Below are 18,516 nucleotides of genomic sequence, written 5' to 3'. Positions count from 1 at the left end.
ACAGCGCAGATAAAAGGAGGGTCAAAAGAAGGACACACACCTTGCAATCATTTTTTCTTGTTTTGTATCAGTTTACTTGTTTCGGTACTTGGATTTCTTTCTGTTTTTTTTTTGTCATGACAATGAAAAATTACAAACTCAGTGAACTCACTTGACTTCCCTGTTAAAATTTTGGGAGGATCACGAGAAAAAATTCAGGGTGCACTTTGGCTCTCTAAAGTGCTGCAAGGCGAAAGCTTTTCCTGGCGCACCTTTTGTTTTTTATTTATTTTCTTTTTCATATTTTATTTTTATTTTTCCACACCGCTGAATAGGCTGCCGCTTACATGCATATGTAGCGTCAAAATTCTGGAATTAGCTCTCAACGGCGTTAAGAAATGCCAAGTATGTACTTCCACCACCTTGCACTGCAGCCAATATCAAACGGGAATCCTGGCATGAAATAAGGAGTAAAGTTATTTTGTAAACTAAGTAAGATGGTGCACCTACTAGATTCCTCTCACCCCTGTTTGCAGGCCAAGCTAGTCATGGAGACGCCGGAGACTCGTGTCAACTTTACGTGGTACTTGATCAACGTGCATCTCACGGACACAACAAGAAGCTGCATTCCTGGGGGTCCGTTTGGCCGCGTGAGGGCCTTCAGGCACTTCTTCCGCGAAGAATGGCAGCGTCGGAACACGTGACACATGAAGAATTTATCTTCTAGGGCATGTGCGACATCGTCTACACGTCAGCACGTGCTCTCCAACCACTACAGCGGATACATGTATTCTGTTTTATACAACTCGGGCGCCATCTGAAGAGCGAGAGGCTCACTATATAATGGTGTGCTGTCGCCGGACTTGCTGCGATTGTGAACTACCGAGCTGAAGTGTTTTTATAACTTGACATGTAGAAGTCGTACAGATCTACCCGCCACTGTTTTAGATGTTGAAGTGGTGCCCGTTTCAAGTTGGCTATACGTGCTTTATTAGATGACAATCGCAACAAATATGATATAGAGACCTGTGCGGATGTTTTAGCACATGATTTTATTGTATTCGTGCCTCGAAGGAAATGGTATGTTTTTTTTTGTTTGTTTTATGAACCGGAGGTCTACAGAAGTGTAATATGGTTTGATCTAGCTGATATAAATAGCCTATGCAGCGATCAAATATTTTTTCAATAGTGTGACGTACTACAATCACTGCCGTACCGCAGAACTGCCGTTAAAATTGTACCTGCATTCAAAAATAGAGAATTAGTGAAGGAATTATTGTGATTGCGGGATGCACTTGTGGCCCACACATGCTCTGTCAGGTCCGCTGCAGCAATAAATAGCAAGACCTCCTGTGCCCAAACCTTTATTGCGCTCTTAAACGAATCACACGGAATGAAGAGCTCGGCCCTTACCAGCGTTTCCCATGTTTAGTTTCCAGAATATTCTTGCCAATCTTTGTAGTGTTTTTTCATTCTTCAAAGCTGACAGAGCGCTGCTTTATCATTTTGAGATGCAAGAAGCTACAAAATTTATCTCGATTGATCGCGTACAAGCGCAGCTGCTTCTACGTTGTTCCAAGATATTCTAGTAACTTTCCAAGATTTGTCTCAAAACTCTGCTATCAGCTCTGAATTCTGGACAGCCGTGAGCAACGGCACTGCGTTCGACGAGTGCCGAGCTCGCGTGTTGCTACGCTGCCGTCGAGTCATTCAGTTCTTTGCGGGCGCAAGTCAACCCACATAAATAGTTTCGTTTCGAAGACATTCTCGCTGTTTTGCTGCTCGCTGGACTGCAGTCACCACTACGCGACAATGTTCCACACATATTTCGCTTTTTCTGAATGCCAAGCATCTTTAGAGCTTGTAGTGTGGTTCAAGATGTGGTTTTGTGTTTTTTTTTCATATTTCAATGAATGAGGGCGCTCCGTTCATTGTGTTTATAATGTAGGTTATCAAAAACAAGTACATGCCATCTAAGTACACTCTTCCAAGGACATCGCCGCTCTGTCATGGCTGTGCTTGGCAGACTAAAGATCATCCTGTGTACTGGGTACACATTTGGGTCATTAGTAATCGATCGCAATCCTGCCTGTCTAATGAAGCAACGCGAACATCCGGCATACATAAATATTCTATGTGTTCATGTAACGTTTAAAAGTCCTCGGAGGTGTGTGAGTTTGGGAGTTACGTAATGATGCACACATCGCATGCAAATGGTTATGAACACTCTCTGAAAGAAAAAACTTCGCACGTATTGCTCGCTTTGCGGACAACGAATACGCTAAAACTTTTTATTAATGTATTCGTTAAGATTCTCAAGTTTAGAGTCATCCAGATTTTTCATTCCTCGCCATTTTTGCTTGGGCCATCCATAAATGGAGTCTTAAGAAACTAGAGAGAATTTTTACGGCATTCAAATCGCTGCGCAAGTGCGGATTTATGCGATGTAAAAGACGACGATGAGCGGGCAGTGCAGCAGCCATTAAGACTGAGGACATCATCATCATCATCATCGCAGGACGGGCGCTCGTGGTAGGCCAGCAGCGAACAAAGAACGGAACAGACAACTGATCGATTTTTCTCGTGGTTTGTGTCCATCGGATTGGTGCTCATACTCTAAAAAGTGCGTTTCCCTTTGCAACTGTTGTGATGTTTGCTAGGCGAAGACACAAAAGAATAAGAATTAACTGAGTCATTGGCATAGAGCGGAGGGTGGAAAATTATTCCCTTCCGCCGACAAAGAGACAACGACGTAATCGCATTGATCCTAAAGTGTGGTTTGATTGAAACGTGTGTTGTCCCAAATAAACAAGCAAAAGCAGTGCCCATATCTGAATTCAACTGCTGGAAATCAGTGAAACACTGACAAGAAAACATTGTCGTGTTGAGTGCATTCGGTCGACTTTACATGCCTGCAGGTAAAGTGGAAAATTTTCAACTACCATATAAAAGCTGGCACCAAAAAGGCAATCGCATGAATGATGTGCTTTTTTAGGACTGCGCACTAGCTCAGCGATGCGCTTTATTATGATTTGTCTCAATAAAGTACATTTATTACCTCTACTTGCGCCCTCACAGTTTTCACTGAGGTGCATTCTATAATGATCTGGTCATATTGTTCGTTTTTCGATAAATAATATGCACCTAAGACCAAAATCACCGTCCATGTACGCTATCGCCCCCCCCCCAAAATAAAACTCGAAACAAAGACAACCAAATCAGTTACCGTGCACGCAAATGGCAAAGCGTCTGCACATTGGCTTCTCTACGCGAGCAGAATTCCTTCGGAAATTTCGTAAATGGTTTGGTTTAGTTTATGGGGTTTAACGTCCCAAAGCGACTCAGGCTATGAGAGACGCCGTAGTGAAGGTCTCCGGAAATTTCGACCACCTGGGGTTCTTTAACGTGCAATTTCGTAAATGAGAGCGATAAGGAACTAAATTAGAGCGATAAGGAACTGCGTGATATATCTCTACAGCATTTGCCTCGGCAAGCCATCAAGGGTTGCATGTTGTCCGCATTGCACGTCGTGCCAATTTTCCTCTTCACCGGTTGTCTTCAGTTATTTTCTTCAAGCGTTAATAAAATCCGTTGAGATGGAACTTGTGAAAATTACAAATTGTGCGCAATGCATGAAAACAACGAAACGATTAAATACGCAATTTCTTTCCGGTCTTCCTATAGAACTCCTGATTGAGCAGTTCTTTGAGCATTTAGAACATGTTTCTTTTGTATTACTTCTACCCTAACAGCTGGCTATGAAATCAAATCGCAATTTCCCTGCTATCTCTTTAAACGCACCTTCCTTGGAAAGAAAAGGAACTGGCGCACTTAATACCAGAACTGCGCCCAGCTATCATAAAAAGTTGATGTAATCCTTGTCTGATGACCCCGCCCACAATCCACTCTCTTCTGCTTTGTTGCAATAAATGCTTGTTTTCTTTCTCTTTCGAATGTTGAGATGCCCTCCTCAAAAACGTTTTTTTGCGCTCATGTCGCATCCCGGTCTTGGTGCAGCATTATCCATTGTTGCTCATGTTAATGAGCATTTCTCTTGCTTAAACAAATGTGTTAAACAAACGTCTGCACAGCACTCGCGCATTTTTTAACAACGTTTCATTCTTAACCCAATCTCATCTCTTTCAGTGTCAGGTAGGTTTAATGGAACGCGGTTTGATATAGGTGTCGCTCTCACTTCATTTCTTTCAAAAGCGAAAAGTTTAGCGGTTTTGTTTTTATTTTGCATGACATATAGCTACCAATAGCACTCTCGAAGCGAAGTAGCTACTGCTAGTGTTTTTAACTCAGCGAAAACAATCCTTCGTTCTCATCGGACGTCGGTCTCGTTCGAAGGGTTACCCACGAAGATTCGTGGAGAAACAGAAGTACTCGATCGCGTGTATCTCGTGACTTGAGCAGAAAACGACGAAGCCAAGGGACGACCAACACCGCTGTTTCACTGCCCTCAAAGCTTGGTCACTAAGTCTCCTGTGTTTCTACTGCACTTCTGGTACCGAGACTCTGCAATGGGTAAGCCTGACCTTATTTACCGTGTGGCATGGTTGTTATACCCTTAAATCTAATGCAACGGGGAATCATCTTCGATACCGGAGACAAACACCCGGAGTCTGAGAGGCAAGTGATCCTAACGTATTCAATGACAGCTTAGTTTGTTCTGGAAAGTTGATACCCTGCCCTCCGACATTCCAGTGACGGAAGCTTCGGGCTAACTTTGGAAATGGAGCACAATACACAGGGCTCACAATTCGCGCGTCCTGCAGTCCTCATTTTACCGTCATTCACATCTCGGTGATTGCTGACGATATCAGTATCTGAATTATAATGTTCGAGCGTCTCCATGCTTTATGATGAACTGGAGGTGATACGTCAGTTATATTAATAGGAGGAACCGACAGACACTTTTATTATTAATTTGCGCTCGGTGTTGCCTATCATCAGATCTATTCGAAATTGGAAGTTGAAAGCATTCTGGTGCTTGCGTTGTACGTACTACAAAAAAAAATGCTGTTTTGGGGAGTTATACAGAGACTTTTAAAGTATTTAATGCCTTTAAGCTGTAGATTCCTTTGTTTAATAATTTCTAGGCATTGTGGGTTACTGCGCAGTCTCTTATGCTGAAATGAAGTGTATTTAGTGCAAGGCGGTATACTTACGTTTACGAAGCCTTGCACATTAATTAAATGTGCTCTCACATAGCGTTTGTTAGTAGGCGGCTTCTTTTTGGGCAAGCACTCACGGAAGATTGCTGTGCACAAAGTGAAGTACTGTGAGATGAATAAAAAGTAATATCCTGGCGTTTTCCACTTCTCCGTGCAGCTGACGAGGTGCTTCTGGTCCCGAGTCTAGCAGGCAGCCAAGTCCCGTCAGGTACGTTGCGGCTAGCGGAGGTGAAGGCAGTTATCTTTGATTTCAATGTTTCGCTTGGGGGATCATTTTCATTTTACTTTTTTTTTGCACAGATGCCGTAGAACCTTCAGACGCTGTTAGTCAAGGCAAGTATTTAGGAGACTAAAAGTGCGTAATCACGGCCGGACCGCTATTTCTCCTGAGGTTTCACATGTTCAGTATTTAAAGCCTTAGTACTATTTTTATTCATATCCAGTCTAGGTCTCATGTCTCTCGAGACCTGGATAAAGAGGAGAGTAGAGCAGCTTCGAGGAGGGAGAAATATAAAAGATTGAAGCTAATGCAGGAAAGAGAAGGGGACCCTCTGGAAAGTGGAAGCCATTGCAGATTGCAAGAGCGAAATTATGCTTCCAGAGATAAGGGCGCTGGCCTCCGTGTAGAATAAGCAGTTTCCCGATGAGAATGTATGCAATCGGGTTTCTATCTGGCTGCGTTTTCACGGGCTCCGTACTCTATAAATACAGAGGTCGTTCAGTAAGGCTTGTTGACGGGCTAGTTGGTTTTTCATTTTGATTTCACGACACAAAAAGAGACGAGGACGCCTGTCCGTTGTCTCCTCGTCTCTTTTTGTGTCGTGAAATCATTTGCGCCTAGGTGGGTTTTTTCCCAAGTTTCAAGACAGAGGTCGTTGATGTGGGAAGTAGCTTGATTAACTGATGCCTGATAATTTACTTCCCTCGTACATCTCCTGTATTATGCTCAATAAAAACTCTAATCTGGGCGAGTTGGTTCATAGCTTGAAAAGAGTACATGTATTTAGTATATATTGACACATGCCTTCCTTAGAAGATGAGGAAGAACGCAACGGGCCATTGGAGAAAGACGAAGTGACTCTGCTTCGTCTCGTGCTGACCTGACTGGCTGCCGGTGTTCCTCGGCGCAGGAGACTTCTTTGTAACGTTACGTTACAAATCTGGTGGAGGCAGTGCCGGGTACGCTTCCAGCGCATAATCTACCTCTCACTACGGAGCTTACTCCGGTACATCAGCGCCTCGGCCGCCGCCTACGTGGAGAGCCCCCGGAATTTGGACCACTTCCGGCCGCTACCAGGTCGACGCAGCCTCGGGCCCCTGTAACACCTGCGGCAATGACATCTGAGAGTAGGCTTCCCGCAAACATCCTCTGCCATCAGCCGCGAACACCACCGTCTTTTCATGGAGACGTGTTCGAGGACGCCGAGGACTGGCTTGAGGCCTTCGAGCGTGTGGCACGTTATAACGGGTGGACCGATGAGCGTAAGCTCCACAACGTCTACTTTACTCTTGAAGAGTCGGCGCGGACATGGTTTGAAAACCATGAGGCTTCCTTTCCATCCTGGGAAGCCTTCTGTCGTGACTTGAAGACCACTTTTCCAAGCGCCGACCGCCGGGAGCGAGCAGAAGCTGCCCTGCACTCGCGGAACCAGCGCCAAAACGAGAGCGTGCGCATGTTTTATGAAGACATGACGCGTCTTTTTAAGCGCGCAGACCCACAGATGCCAGAAGACAAGAAGCTGCGCCACCCGATGCGAGGCGTGAAGCAAGAACTTTTCGCAGGACTAGTGCGCAGCCCACCGCGCACTGTTGCGGAGTTCCTCAGTGAGGCTACCACCATGGAGACGAAGCTGCAACACCGGGCTCGTCAATACAATCGCGACGTGAACATCATTGGGTCCGACACACTACCTATGCAGGGCGGAAGCGATATGGATGCACTACGCAACCTCGTCCGTGCTGTCGTGCGAGAAGAACTGCAAGCACTCCGGATGCCTTGCAACACGCCGTCCTTTCCATCACTAGCTGAAGTCGTCCGGGACGAGGTGCGTATGGCAGCTGAGCGAGTTCCTGACGTTTCCTACCAGCTCGACGCGAGACCCACCTACGCGTCCGTCCTACGTAGGGCTCCCACGCAAGACAACAGTATCAATACCACAGCTCCAGCAATGGAGCCGCAGGGTCCTCCTCGCTACACCCCTGCGCCAACCTATCAGCGACCCCGTAAGAGTCAAGTATGGCGGGCCCGCGACCGTCGGCCCCTCTGCTTCCATTGCGGTGAAGCAGGTCACCTCTACCGGGCGTGCCCGTACCGCCGCGTCGGCCTGCGCGGTTTCGCACCGGACGACCCCTGCCCTCAAAATGGCGAGCGGCCTACTGAAATCGAAAGCCACCTTGCTGCGCAACAGCATCCTGTTACGTCCGGCTACCAAGAACGTCGGTCTACGTCCCCAACAAGTTACCGTTCCTCAAGTCCGAGCTATCCCCGACGCCGACGCTCTCCCAGCCTTCGCCGGGAAAACTAATGTCAGCGGCCTTCGGAGGCAGGGTCGCTGATGTCGCGAAATGTGAAGATCCTCCGTCCTCGTCACGCCGACTCGACGAGATTTCGCTGGGGTCAGGTAGCAACAGCATCCGACGGGCTGCCTTCGACCGATACGACGACATTCCGCTTGGGACAGGTGGCGACAGCATCCGACACACTACCTCCGATTTGCGCGTAAAGATTGATGGAGCCGATGTAACGGCGTTACTAGACACCGGTGCAGATTACTCGGTAATGAGCCACGGTCTCGCCCGCGAATTGAAGAAAGTTTTGACGCACTGGTCCGGCCCGAAAATTCGCACGGCGGGAAGTCACTTGATTACCCCTGTAGGCAAGTGCACAGCGCGTGTCGGCATCCGGGGTTTTGTGTATGTCGGAGAATTCGTCGTACTTCGTGAGTGTTCCAAAGACTTGATCCTTGGCCTAGACTTCCTGCAGACTAACGGCGCTGTCATTGACCTGAAAGAAGCGCGTGTGACGTTCTCGACGAAACGGGCCGTGGAGCGCATTGAAATCGAGGATCCGGAACTCAACGTTCTGCGTATTGTCGACGATGATGTGAGGGTGCCAGCACGGTCTAGTGTGCTTGTTCTTGTGCGTCATGACTTGTTTCACGACTACGAGGGCATCGCGGATGGGCACCTCCCGCTACTTCTCGAGAAGGAGATAGCCGTTGCTCGAGGACTCGTTCAACTCCATAACGGTTGTGCTACTGTCCTCCTGACGAATTTTGCTAAGGAGATGCGGCACCTCGCCAAGGAAACGGCTGTTGCCTTCCTTCACGACGTTACTGCCTCGCCTCGTTTATGCACCGCCGGGGCCAACCCTCAAGAGGAGGCTACATCTTGCCGTCTCCTTCAAACCGTTAAAATTAGCCCGGACTTGACGCCCGATCAAAGGAATCTTCTTTCGGCTCTTCTGACTGATTTCGCAGACTGCTTCGCCACTGGCTCCAAGGTCGGTCGTACTCCTGTCGCCAAGCACCGCATCATAACCGATGAGGCCACGTTACCGGTATGCCAACGCCCGTACCGGGTTTCTCCTAAGGAACGTGAAGCCATTCAAACGCAAGTGAATGAGATTGTTGCGGACGACGTAATCCAGCCTTCGACGAGCCCATGGGTGTCGCCAGTAGTCCTCGTCAAGAAGAAAGATGGCACCCTGAGATTCTGTGTCGATTACCGGAAACTAAACAACGTGACCAAAAAGGACGTCTATCCGCTCCCCAGGATTGATGATGCCCTCGACCGTCTACGCGATGCCAGGTACTTCTCCTCATTAGACCTCAAAAGCGGATACTGGCAAATCGAGGTGGATCAGAGAGACCGAGAGAAGACTGCATTTGTGACGCCCGACGGCCTATACGAGTTTAAGGTGCTTCCGTTTGGTCTTTGCTCTGCGCCGGCCACGTTCCAACGTATGATGGACACGGTTTTATCAGGTCTGAAGTGGCAGTCGTGCTTAGTGTACTTAGATGATGTCGTCGTTTTCTCGCCTACTTTCGAGCAACACCTGGACCGGTTGCGCATTGTGCTTCAAGCACTCAAAGGCGCACAATTAACGATCAAGCCGGAGAAATGCCATTTCGCTTTCAAAGAACTTCGCTTTCTCGGCCATGTTGTCAGTGCACAGGGCGTTCTCCCTGATCCGGACAAGACTACCGCAGTGTCAAGTTTTCCACGTCCCAGCGATAAAAAGACACTTCGGCGATTTCTGGGCCTTTGCTCTTACTACCGACGCTTCGTCCAAGATTTCTCCAAGATAGCTGAACCACTGACAGCACTAACCAGAGAAGCCATACCGTTCCTGTGGGGAGGCGATCAAGAACAAGCTTTCCAGGAGCTCCGAAGCCGCCTCCACAGGCCCCCCATACTCGCCCATTTCGATGAAAACGCAGCAACTGACGTCCACACTGATGCCAGCCACGTTGGCCTTGGGGCTGTACTTATCCAGTGGCAAGATGGCGTAGAACGAGTTATAGCTTACGCGAGTCGAACACTATCCCGATCGGAGGCGAACTATTCAACGACCGAGAAGGAGTGTCTTGCGGTAATCTGGGCCATAAGCAAGTTTCGACCATACCTGTATGGACGACCCTTCCGTATTGTCAGCGACCATCATTCGCTGTGCTGGCTGGCCAGCCTCAAAGACCCGTCTGGACGCTTGGCTCGATGGAGCCTTCGTCTTCAAGAGTATGATGTTACCGTTGTTTATAAGTCGGGACTTAAACACCAAGACGCAGATTGCTTATCACGCGCGCCCTTAGACTCCGCTGCAGTGGAAAACGCCGACGATTTTCCCTTCATTGGGGCCATTACTCAATCTCATATGGCTGACCTTCAACGCAAGGACCAGGAGCTGGCGCCGCTCATCGAGTATCTAGAAGGCCGCGGTGGTCGGGTACCGCCTGTTTTTCGTCGTGGCTTGCAGTCATACACTTTACGAAGTGGGGCTCTCTACAAGCGCAATTTTGAAAGATCACAAGAGACATTCCTGCTCGTAGTACCTATGGACCTACGGCCTGACATCTTGAGCGCTTGTCACGACGAACCATCCGCCGGCCACTTGGGAGTTAGTCGCACGTTTGCCAGAATTCGGGCGAAGTATTATTGGCCGAAATTATTACCTTCAGTACGATCCTATGTTAAAACCTGCCGTGACTGTCAACGTCGAAAATCTCCCCCCATGAAACCAGCCGGATTTCTTCAACCTATTGCTCCACCGAAAACTCATTTCCAACAGGTGGGAATGGATCTTCTTGACCCTTTTCCAAAGTCAACTAATGGAAAGCGTTGGATTGTTGTCGCGACGGATTACCTGACCCGGTATTCTGAGACCGCGTCGCTCACAAATGGAACTGCCACCGAAGTCGCCGCATTCTTTGTTCACGACGTCGTATTGCGCCATGGCGCCCCGGCTATTATTATTACCGACCGTGGGGCAGCTTTTACGGCCCGCCTGACTAAGGAAGTGCTGAATCTTACACACACTAGCCATAGACAGGCCACGGCGTACCACCCGCAGACTAACGGCCTGGTGGAACGGCTAAACAGAACTCTGGCCGACATGCTGTCCATGTACGTGGATATAGAGCATAAGACCTGGGATCAAATTCTCCCATACGCCACGTTCGCATACAATACGGCACTTCAAGAGACGACGCGGATTACTCCCTTCGAGCTTGTCTTCGGCCGCCGAGTGACCACTCCCCTGGATACGATGTTGCCCGTATACCCCGACTGCGAAAGTGAACTTGATATGGACGTCGCTAGTTTTGCTCAGCGTGCAGAAGAAGCGCGGCAGCTGGCACGGCAGCGCATATACCTACAACAGCAACTAGACGCTGATCGCTACAACCAGGGACGGCGCTTCGTTTCCTACGAGCCTGGAGACTATGTATGGATTTGGACACCCGTTCGCCATCGCGGACTGTCTGAAAAATTACTGCGCCGGTACTTCGGACCATACCGTGTCCTCCGCCGCATCAGTGGCGTTACTTACGAAGTAGAATCTGCCACCCGAGACCCCTCAAGCCGCAGACGACACAAGCTCACTGACGTTGTACACGTCGTCCGAATGAAACCGTACCACGGCCGCCCTGCTGACCGATCTGGAGACGGATAGTACCCCGTTTTGTGTTGTGCTCCTCCTGTACCAACCAAGCCCACTATCTGTCAGCCCGTAGCTCACCAGTATGCTCCTAGTCGGCCGCATCGAGGCGATGCTGCAAACGAGGGGGGCAATGACACATGCCTTCCTTAGAAGATGAGGAAGAACGCAACGGGCCATTGGAGAAAGACGAAGTGACTCTGCTTCGTCTCGTGCTGACCTGACTGGCTGCCGGTGTTCCTCGGCGCAGGAGACTTCTTTGTAACGTTACGTTACAATATGTCGTTTGTTTCCTTGTTTTCGTCCCTTCTTTCGCGCAAGTACGTACTCCATTCAAAATGTATTATGCTGGAGCCGCTAATAATATCACGATTTTTCTGTTTTCTCTCTAATCATGCACAATTTTAAGTTGGCTTTTATAGAGGAAAAAAAATCTTTTTAGAGGTTTTATTTTTTTTTTCGTGGTCACAGGCCGACAGGCCGCTCGAGCCTCTCAATGTGTCAGTTCCTGTTTGAACGGAACAATGTTTGATATTTGTTCACAGGTGCAGTTTCGTAAGTACTGCAAATCTTTCGATTCTCATTCTTAATTCTTATCATGCTGTTATGTTTCAAGAGCAAAATAAAAAACAACACAAAAGAGTGTTGACGTTGTACGACACGAGTTCGAGCGAGTTCTAGGGGAGAGGGAAGAGAGAAAAAGACACCCTAGCGGAGCCCTCAGGGTAAACATCCACTATCCGGAGAATATTTGATATGCTAGACGAGCATTATTGCAATATACTTTCATGAAAATGCGGCCGTAATTGGTACTGAGGCATTGCGACAACTGAGTGATTACTATGGCTGCGGTACTTAAATATTGGAAATGGTTTGCAAACTTGAGGGTCTGGTCAACCCCTTAACTCCCGATTTGTGATTCACAAAAAGGAAAAATCAAATACGTTCTGATTTCTGTAAGACACATGTTCTAGAGAGTAATTTCAGATTATTTATAGGGCCCTCGACTTTCCCACAGTGACTCTACTGCGCCATCGGATTTCCAGTTATTCTTGGTTTCAGTGATTCCTGCCCGAGGAGCGCAATATAAAAAATGCCTGTATTTACAGCCTTGTAGACCAATGGTTAAAATGCACACTCGAGAGTCACAGCAGTGATAACATAACATGGATAGTCCTCTGCTTTAAACGCAGTCTTCTTTTATTTCACCAGCCTTGCTTGAAATCCTTCCACTGCACTTGTTACAAATATTTCGAACTGTGATTTTCATCCATGGTGGATGCATTATATCGCGCCTGAAAGCAAAACCAATGAAAAGCAATGCAATTGCACACAATATGACGCTAAGGTTCCAAATAAAGCTGGAAATTTCTCTCCTTCCAATAAGAACTCGTCGAGACATAGCCCTTTTATCTCTGTTTCACAAATTAATCCATGCCACTCAGTCACCTTTATCGCACCTGCAACGACCCTCTTATTCATCAACCAGATCGCACAATAACCTCAGCTACACGCGCATTTATGGCAGTACTCACGCCTTTAACTTTTCTCCGCTCCCACGTGCTATATGTCTATGGAATGATCTTCCAAACTGCATTGCATCGCAGCGCAATCACGGCAAGTTTCATAATCATCTGGTCAAACATTATATCGATAACACCTAGCACGTTTTCTTCTTTGCCCCAGTCGTGCCTTTTTTTTGTTTTTGTTTTTTTTGTCACACCCTGTTTATCAGCCCATTTGCCTTCCTGTGTATTTGCTCATGTTCTTTTTTTTCCCGTTACTATTATGTCGTATTTATATTCTATTCTTTTTTGATCCAATGTTTTTTTGCATGTATTTTGTACTGTCGTGATAATTTGTAATCAGCTTTTAGAGCGTAACAATCTTTGTTTCTACGCATTTTTGTTTTCTAGCTACTGTTGCACATATTTATTGCTCCCCCCTTACACAATGCCTCCCTGGAGGCCTGTAAGGTATCTGTAAAAAATTTAATACAAAATAAATAAAAAAATAAAAAGGTGTCAAGTTTCTGAAAATGTTCGAAATCCATAGTGTTCGAAATGCCACACAGAACTGCGCGCCTAGTCAACGATATTTACTGATGCTAAAAGACAAGCGCACGCAAATTATAATAACTGCATCTAGGCGTCTTTCATTTGCAGCGAACGGTCGTCGTCTTATGGCCTCATAATCGGCTGCATCTTTGCTGCCCTGCTGCTGCTGATCGCCTTCGCTCTGGCCTTCGTATTCCTGGAAGGTGAGCCTGATGACAGCAGGAAAAAGTGCGAGCAAAGACGACAATGGGATGAGCTCAGCTGTGCCAGTGTACGATTGCTCTCGAGCTATGGCAGACTGTTTACTGTCTTTTCGAACACATATTAAATTACAAATTATTCATTCAACTTTTCGTGGTTAAATCTCATTCAGACCGCTAAAGATCAACTGTTGACAATTATTTCAATCGCGATTATATGATCATACTGGTATTTTTGTCGTCGTTGTAGACGGAGTCAAAACCAGACCGCAGAGTGCAAGACATCAAGTACTTGTCTGTGTAATCGCAGCATTCCTCTCTATAGAAGAAGTGATTAGGAAACAAATAGCAACAAAAGACTGCACCTTGATTATCCAGTGCACAACCAAAAATATAGCTGTTGTCGCAACGAAGTAAATAGTGGCTTAATGGTGTTACAACGGCTGGCATGTACCTGTTTTAGAGGAGCTAACTTGTATCGATCTGTTCATGTTTGACACTTTGAATGAAGACACAAAAGCAACTTTCAGGCTTCTTGGCATAAGGTCGATGGTAGTGACGCCACCTACACCTGAAAAAAAGCCACTTACATAGACAAATCGTGCAACCACTTTAAAACAGTTCTTCCCAATCATATGTTAAATTGAGGCAGCGAGATGGCTTTTTTTTACGATTATAGAGAAAAATATTCGCGGTTTCTACTAGGAACGATATTTACAAAACACCTTATTCTTAACGGCGTTACGTAGTTGGTTAGCCTGGTTCACTTCGCTAGCGTTGGGTAACCCACAGTTAGGTCCCTGTATTCGCGCCCGCGTCCACATTAATGATAGAGTTAAGTGAAAGAAAACTGACTTGCTTATCTGCACTTGCACCACAGAGATCTTTATTTCTTGTTTTGTAGATACGGATATGAAGGACGATGATCAGGGTTTCGGAGGTATGCTCCCACCCATTGGACCTGTAAGTATGACAGAGGCTTTAACATCCCCTTGTAACAAAAGGAAACGCGCCGGTGAGGTTTTGGGGGCAAAGACGACTTCATCAAGCTTACTTCAGCTTAGTCACGCTTAACCACCTTCAAACAGAACTTGGACTGGTTTGTTTTCAAAACTCGAGGTGATTAAAAATGCCCAGTCGTTCTGCGCTAGTGTTTAAAATGGTGACACAATCGGCGATTAATCTGTGGTGGTCAGGCTTCTCACAGCGCTAAATTGCGGGAAAACTCGATGTAATTCTGGAGAAAATTTACAAGTCCGCTGCCTTCACCCTCATACCGCCTTGCGTCGTCCGATGCGCCACACAATGCTTCCTGGGCATTACCTTCGATGACGTTGCCTTTCTTTCTTGAACTAATGCTTTTTGCTGGAAACCTAGCGCTGCCGTATGGGACCGATATTTGCGGCTTATACCCATCGCTGTACACTGCAAATAACTGTGAACATAGACACGACTTTTTTCAGAGATTACTTGAATATTCAAAATGCTAGCACAAAAAGACTCCAGATCCTTTACCTCCACGTTTCATACATTCACCACCATTAAACTCTCGAATAGTTAACGTCTTCAGGCGTTCTATAAGAGTACAATTTGAAATAGTCGCCGCGGTGGCTAAGTAGTTATGGCGCTGGGCTGCTATCCCGAAAGTCTCGAGTTCAATCCCGGCCGCGGTGGACTAATTTGAATGGGGGCGAAATGCTAGAGGCCGGTGTACTGTGCGCTGTCAGTGCAGGTTAAAAAATCCCAGATGGTCGAAATTTCCTGAACCGTCACTATGGAGTGGCTCAAACACTCAGTCGCTTTGGGATATTAAACCCTCATACACCATAAACCAATCAATGCGGAAGCATTGGAGATTCCTCCGGCGCAAGTAGTCCTCTTTCGACTAGGTTCTGCCTACACGCCCATATATCCAGAATGGGTTATTCTCAATATTACTGTTTTCTTTTCTGCAAAGTGTTTGAATGGAACCGAATGTAAATAAATATGTTTCAATCGCAACTGCCACGGTGGGCAAGTTGCTCCCAATGCTTAATGTATCCACAAACTGTAACAGCCTCCCGTTTGATACATATACATTTAGCATCGACCTTCACGTGCAACACAGAGCCATACTCGGGGAAGAAACCTTGATGGTGTTGTACGCTGCAGTTTACAGGCACAATAAGCTCACTACCATAAAATGAATGAAACACTTAGTTCACGCATGCACTTGATTAATGTAACCTCTCGCTATTCGCATATATTATCGGTACCTAACCTGATACATATAACCGCATTTATTGTTGTATTGTTGTACCCGCTGTATTGTTTTGTGACAAGATATGATGTGATATTATACATTCTTTGTATTCTGACGAAGTGACACTATGAATTCTTAGTGATCTGTGTTAAGTGATATTTGTGGTCCTTGTGACGTGAGATTCTGCATGAATTTTACATTGTTCTAATCCGGTTACATTGTTTTAATCCTGTTCAGACTGGCGGGGGCGGAGGTGGCGGTCCAGCCGGTCCTGTTGATCCTGCTGCCCCCGCCGGTCCCGTCGCACCCGTACCTGTACCTCCTCCAGCGGGTCCGGCGCCTCCACCGCCTCCATTACCCCCATCATACACAGCCCAACCACCACCTCCAGGGGTCCCTGGCCCAGATGTGCAAACTGCCCCGCCATTTACATTTGGTGAGTGAGTTGTGAATGTCTGACATAAGCGCCTACACCAATCATGCATCGGCAGCATGGTTCAAACGTGTTTCTACCGTGAATTTGATTGCCGTATGTTGCATTGGACTAAATGGCGAAAAACCGACTAAGGGTGCCCTAGGGGTGATGTATGGCTAAAATTTATTGTTTCATCCTTTAGCGCTGCAGATATCCTTGGGAACTTTGCACTTTGTTTGAAACTGTAGCCTGAGTGAGTGAAGGGGAAAGTATGTCAGCTGAGTGAGTAGGTGCATTTAGTGAGTGAGTGACAGGTGCACGAACGCCCGCCCGTCTTACTTCGTGAGTTTTACGTTTGAAATGTGACGCATCGTTCAGGAGTTTACGAAAGCACTGCTCTTCACCACTTGTGCAACTAGCCTCTGCGTCAACAATCGCATTACTAAATTATTTGCTTTACAGTGTGCCTTTATGCGATACCACAGTTATCCTAAATTTGCTGTTAGCAATAAGTGAGAATAAATTAAATACCATTATTTTGAAAAGAAAATTCTCTACCTTTTCTCTGCCCAATATTTCACTTTGCCTGCTTGACGTGAATTCATAATTTGCCAAATACACAATGAGAAGCGCCTAATCAAAAAATCTCTGCCTCTCCCGTAACCGAGAGTAGAGTAAGCATGAAATGATTACGGGTACAACACACTGGTTGTAGATGGTACTAGTCTAAATCTTGAAATGGGTCTAGTGTTCAATACACCGCACCACACCACACCACACTCTTCTTGTTGCGTAGAAGCGATCGCCTGCAGTAGTGCGGGCTTAGGTAGGCAGCCGCGAACCGTGGCGGCCTTGTCGCTTTCGGGAGCGGCCGCATAATCATGGCGTTGTCGGCAGGGGCGAGCAGTCTTCTGCTATGGCGTATCAGTCGCAAAGCGATCGCTTTCCGCAAGGCGCTTCCAACCTCTCCTTTCATCAGGCTCCATTGCTCGGCTTAAGCAGCTGTGACGGTGGCGGCATTGAAATGCAGGACGATGCAGAAGCGCACGCGGACACGGCACAAGAATGTATATGCAGCGCGTTCGAATACTCCGCGAGCGTGTATACATCTGTCTGCCAAAGGGGAAAACGTCATGAGCTGAAGGCCCAGCGGCTGGTCTTTTACATGCGTGAGTGTGGCACCGCAGCGCCATCCTTGGGGACGGCGCGGAAGCAGTTTTCCCGCACAAAGCCCTTCTCGCCCTGGAGCTCCCTTCTTGCTCTAAGCGGCTCTCTCTCAAAACCCGTAACAGATCACGTATTAGTCTCGATAAATCTCGTACGGTGCCCGGATGCTCTCGTTTCAGGGCCCGGATGAGTGGAATTTAGTGCCCGGATGTTGGCTGTCGATCTCGGCGTGACGTCACCGCACTGCCGACAACTGGAGCTAAAAGCATTTCATTCTCAATAACGAAGAGCGAGGACACGGTGGCCGCTTCTGTTGTTTTTGCGATGCCGCACACATTCAAACCAGAGCAAGTTGAATAATGCGGCAGCGGTCAAAATGAAGAGCGCTCGCTTATGATCGGTGCATAAACATTTTAAGCTTTAAAATAACGCATTCACAAAATTCCAACGCACCCTGAATTCCAACGCGCACTCGTTTTTCAAAGGGGACGGGGGGGGGGGGGGGGGGGGGAGGAGAGGGAGTGCGGTTACTTCGATTGTAAAGGGAAACAGATTTCCATTCTTTGACAGAGAAGTGAATCTTCTCACTTGGAAGAACCAACCTATATTGCAACCACTCTAATGTTAGAATAAAGAAAACCGTATCACAGCCCCAGTCTCCTTTCTGAAAGATGCCTGTTCGGCTTCAAACCGAAAAGCTAGTCCCTTTCATAAAATTTGTACCAATCAAGCATCTACTGAATTGAGACGGCGTGCGCCTTTTCGGCCTTCTGCCTCGCCAGCTGCATCCAGCAATCAGGCACATGAGTTTTAGAACCACGAAACGAACGTGAGGCCAGGCGACTGCGACTTGCCTTCATACACAAGACCAACTTACTTTAAAGCGCACCCTCGTCGACGTCCGCAGCGCAGACCTTGGAGCGAGCAAAGATGGTACGCGCCGATACCATCATGGCATCTTTCTCTTGCGGTGAGCGTCGTCGGCGGTGGCGTGCTCGGCGAAACTGGCAGAGCGCCAAAACGCTATTATCTCAGCATGGGAGCGCCGGTGGTTGCTGCGAGCTCGGCGTGGGCCTACCCGGCTGCCCAAATGGGCGCTCCGAGGCGCATGAGCCCAGCGCC

The 18,516-nt window shown here is 47.3% G+C and overlaps 1 protein-coding gene across 1 annotated transcript in view; it reads left to right on the top strand.

Moving 5' to 3' along the window:
* Window positions 1-18,516, top strand: part of LOC149331889 (uncharacterized) — a 37,659-nt gene that overhangs the window by 16,695 nt on the left and 2,448 nt on the right. The window contains exons 7-10 of the mRNA XM_089557431.1: window positions 516-679; window positions 13,479-13,573; window positions 14,475-14,533; window positions 16,050-16,248. Coding sequence (XP_089413557.1) covers window positions 516-679; window positions 13,479-13,573; window positions 14,475-14,533; window positions 16,050-16,248 — 517 coding nt within the window. The remainder of the gene's footprint in view (window positions 1-515; window positions 680-13,478; window positions 13,574-14,474; window positions 14,534-16,049; window positions 16,249-18,516) is intronic.

Source organism: Amblyomma mixtum, chromosome 8 (assembly GCF_055824585.1).
Source record: "Amblyomma mixtum isolate Tamu chromosome 8, ASM5582458v1, whole genome shotgun sequence".
Classification (NCBI taxonomy): domain Eukaryota; kingdom Metazoa; phylum Arthropoda; class Arachnida; order Ixodida; family Ixodidae; genus Amblyomma; species Amblyomma mixtum.
This window is presented reverse-complemented; position numbering and strand designations above follow the sequence as displayed.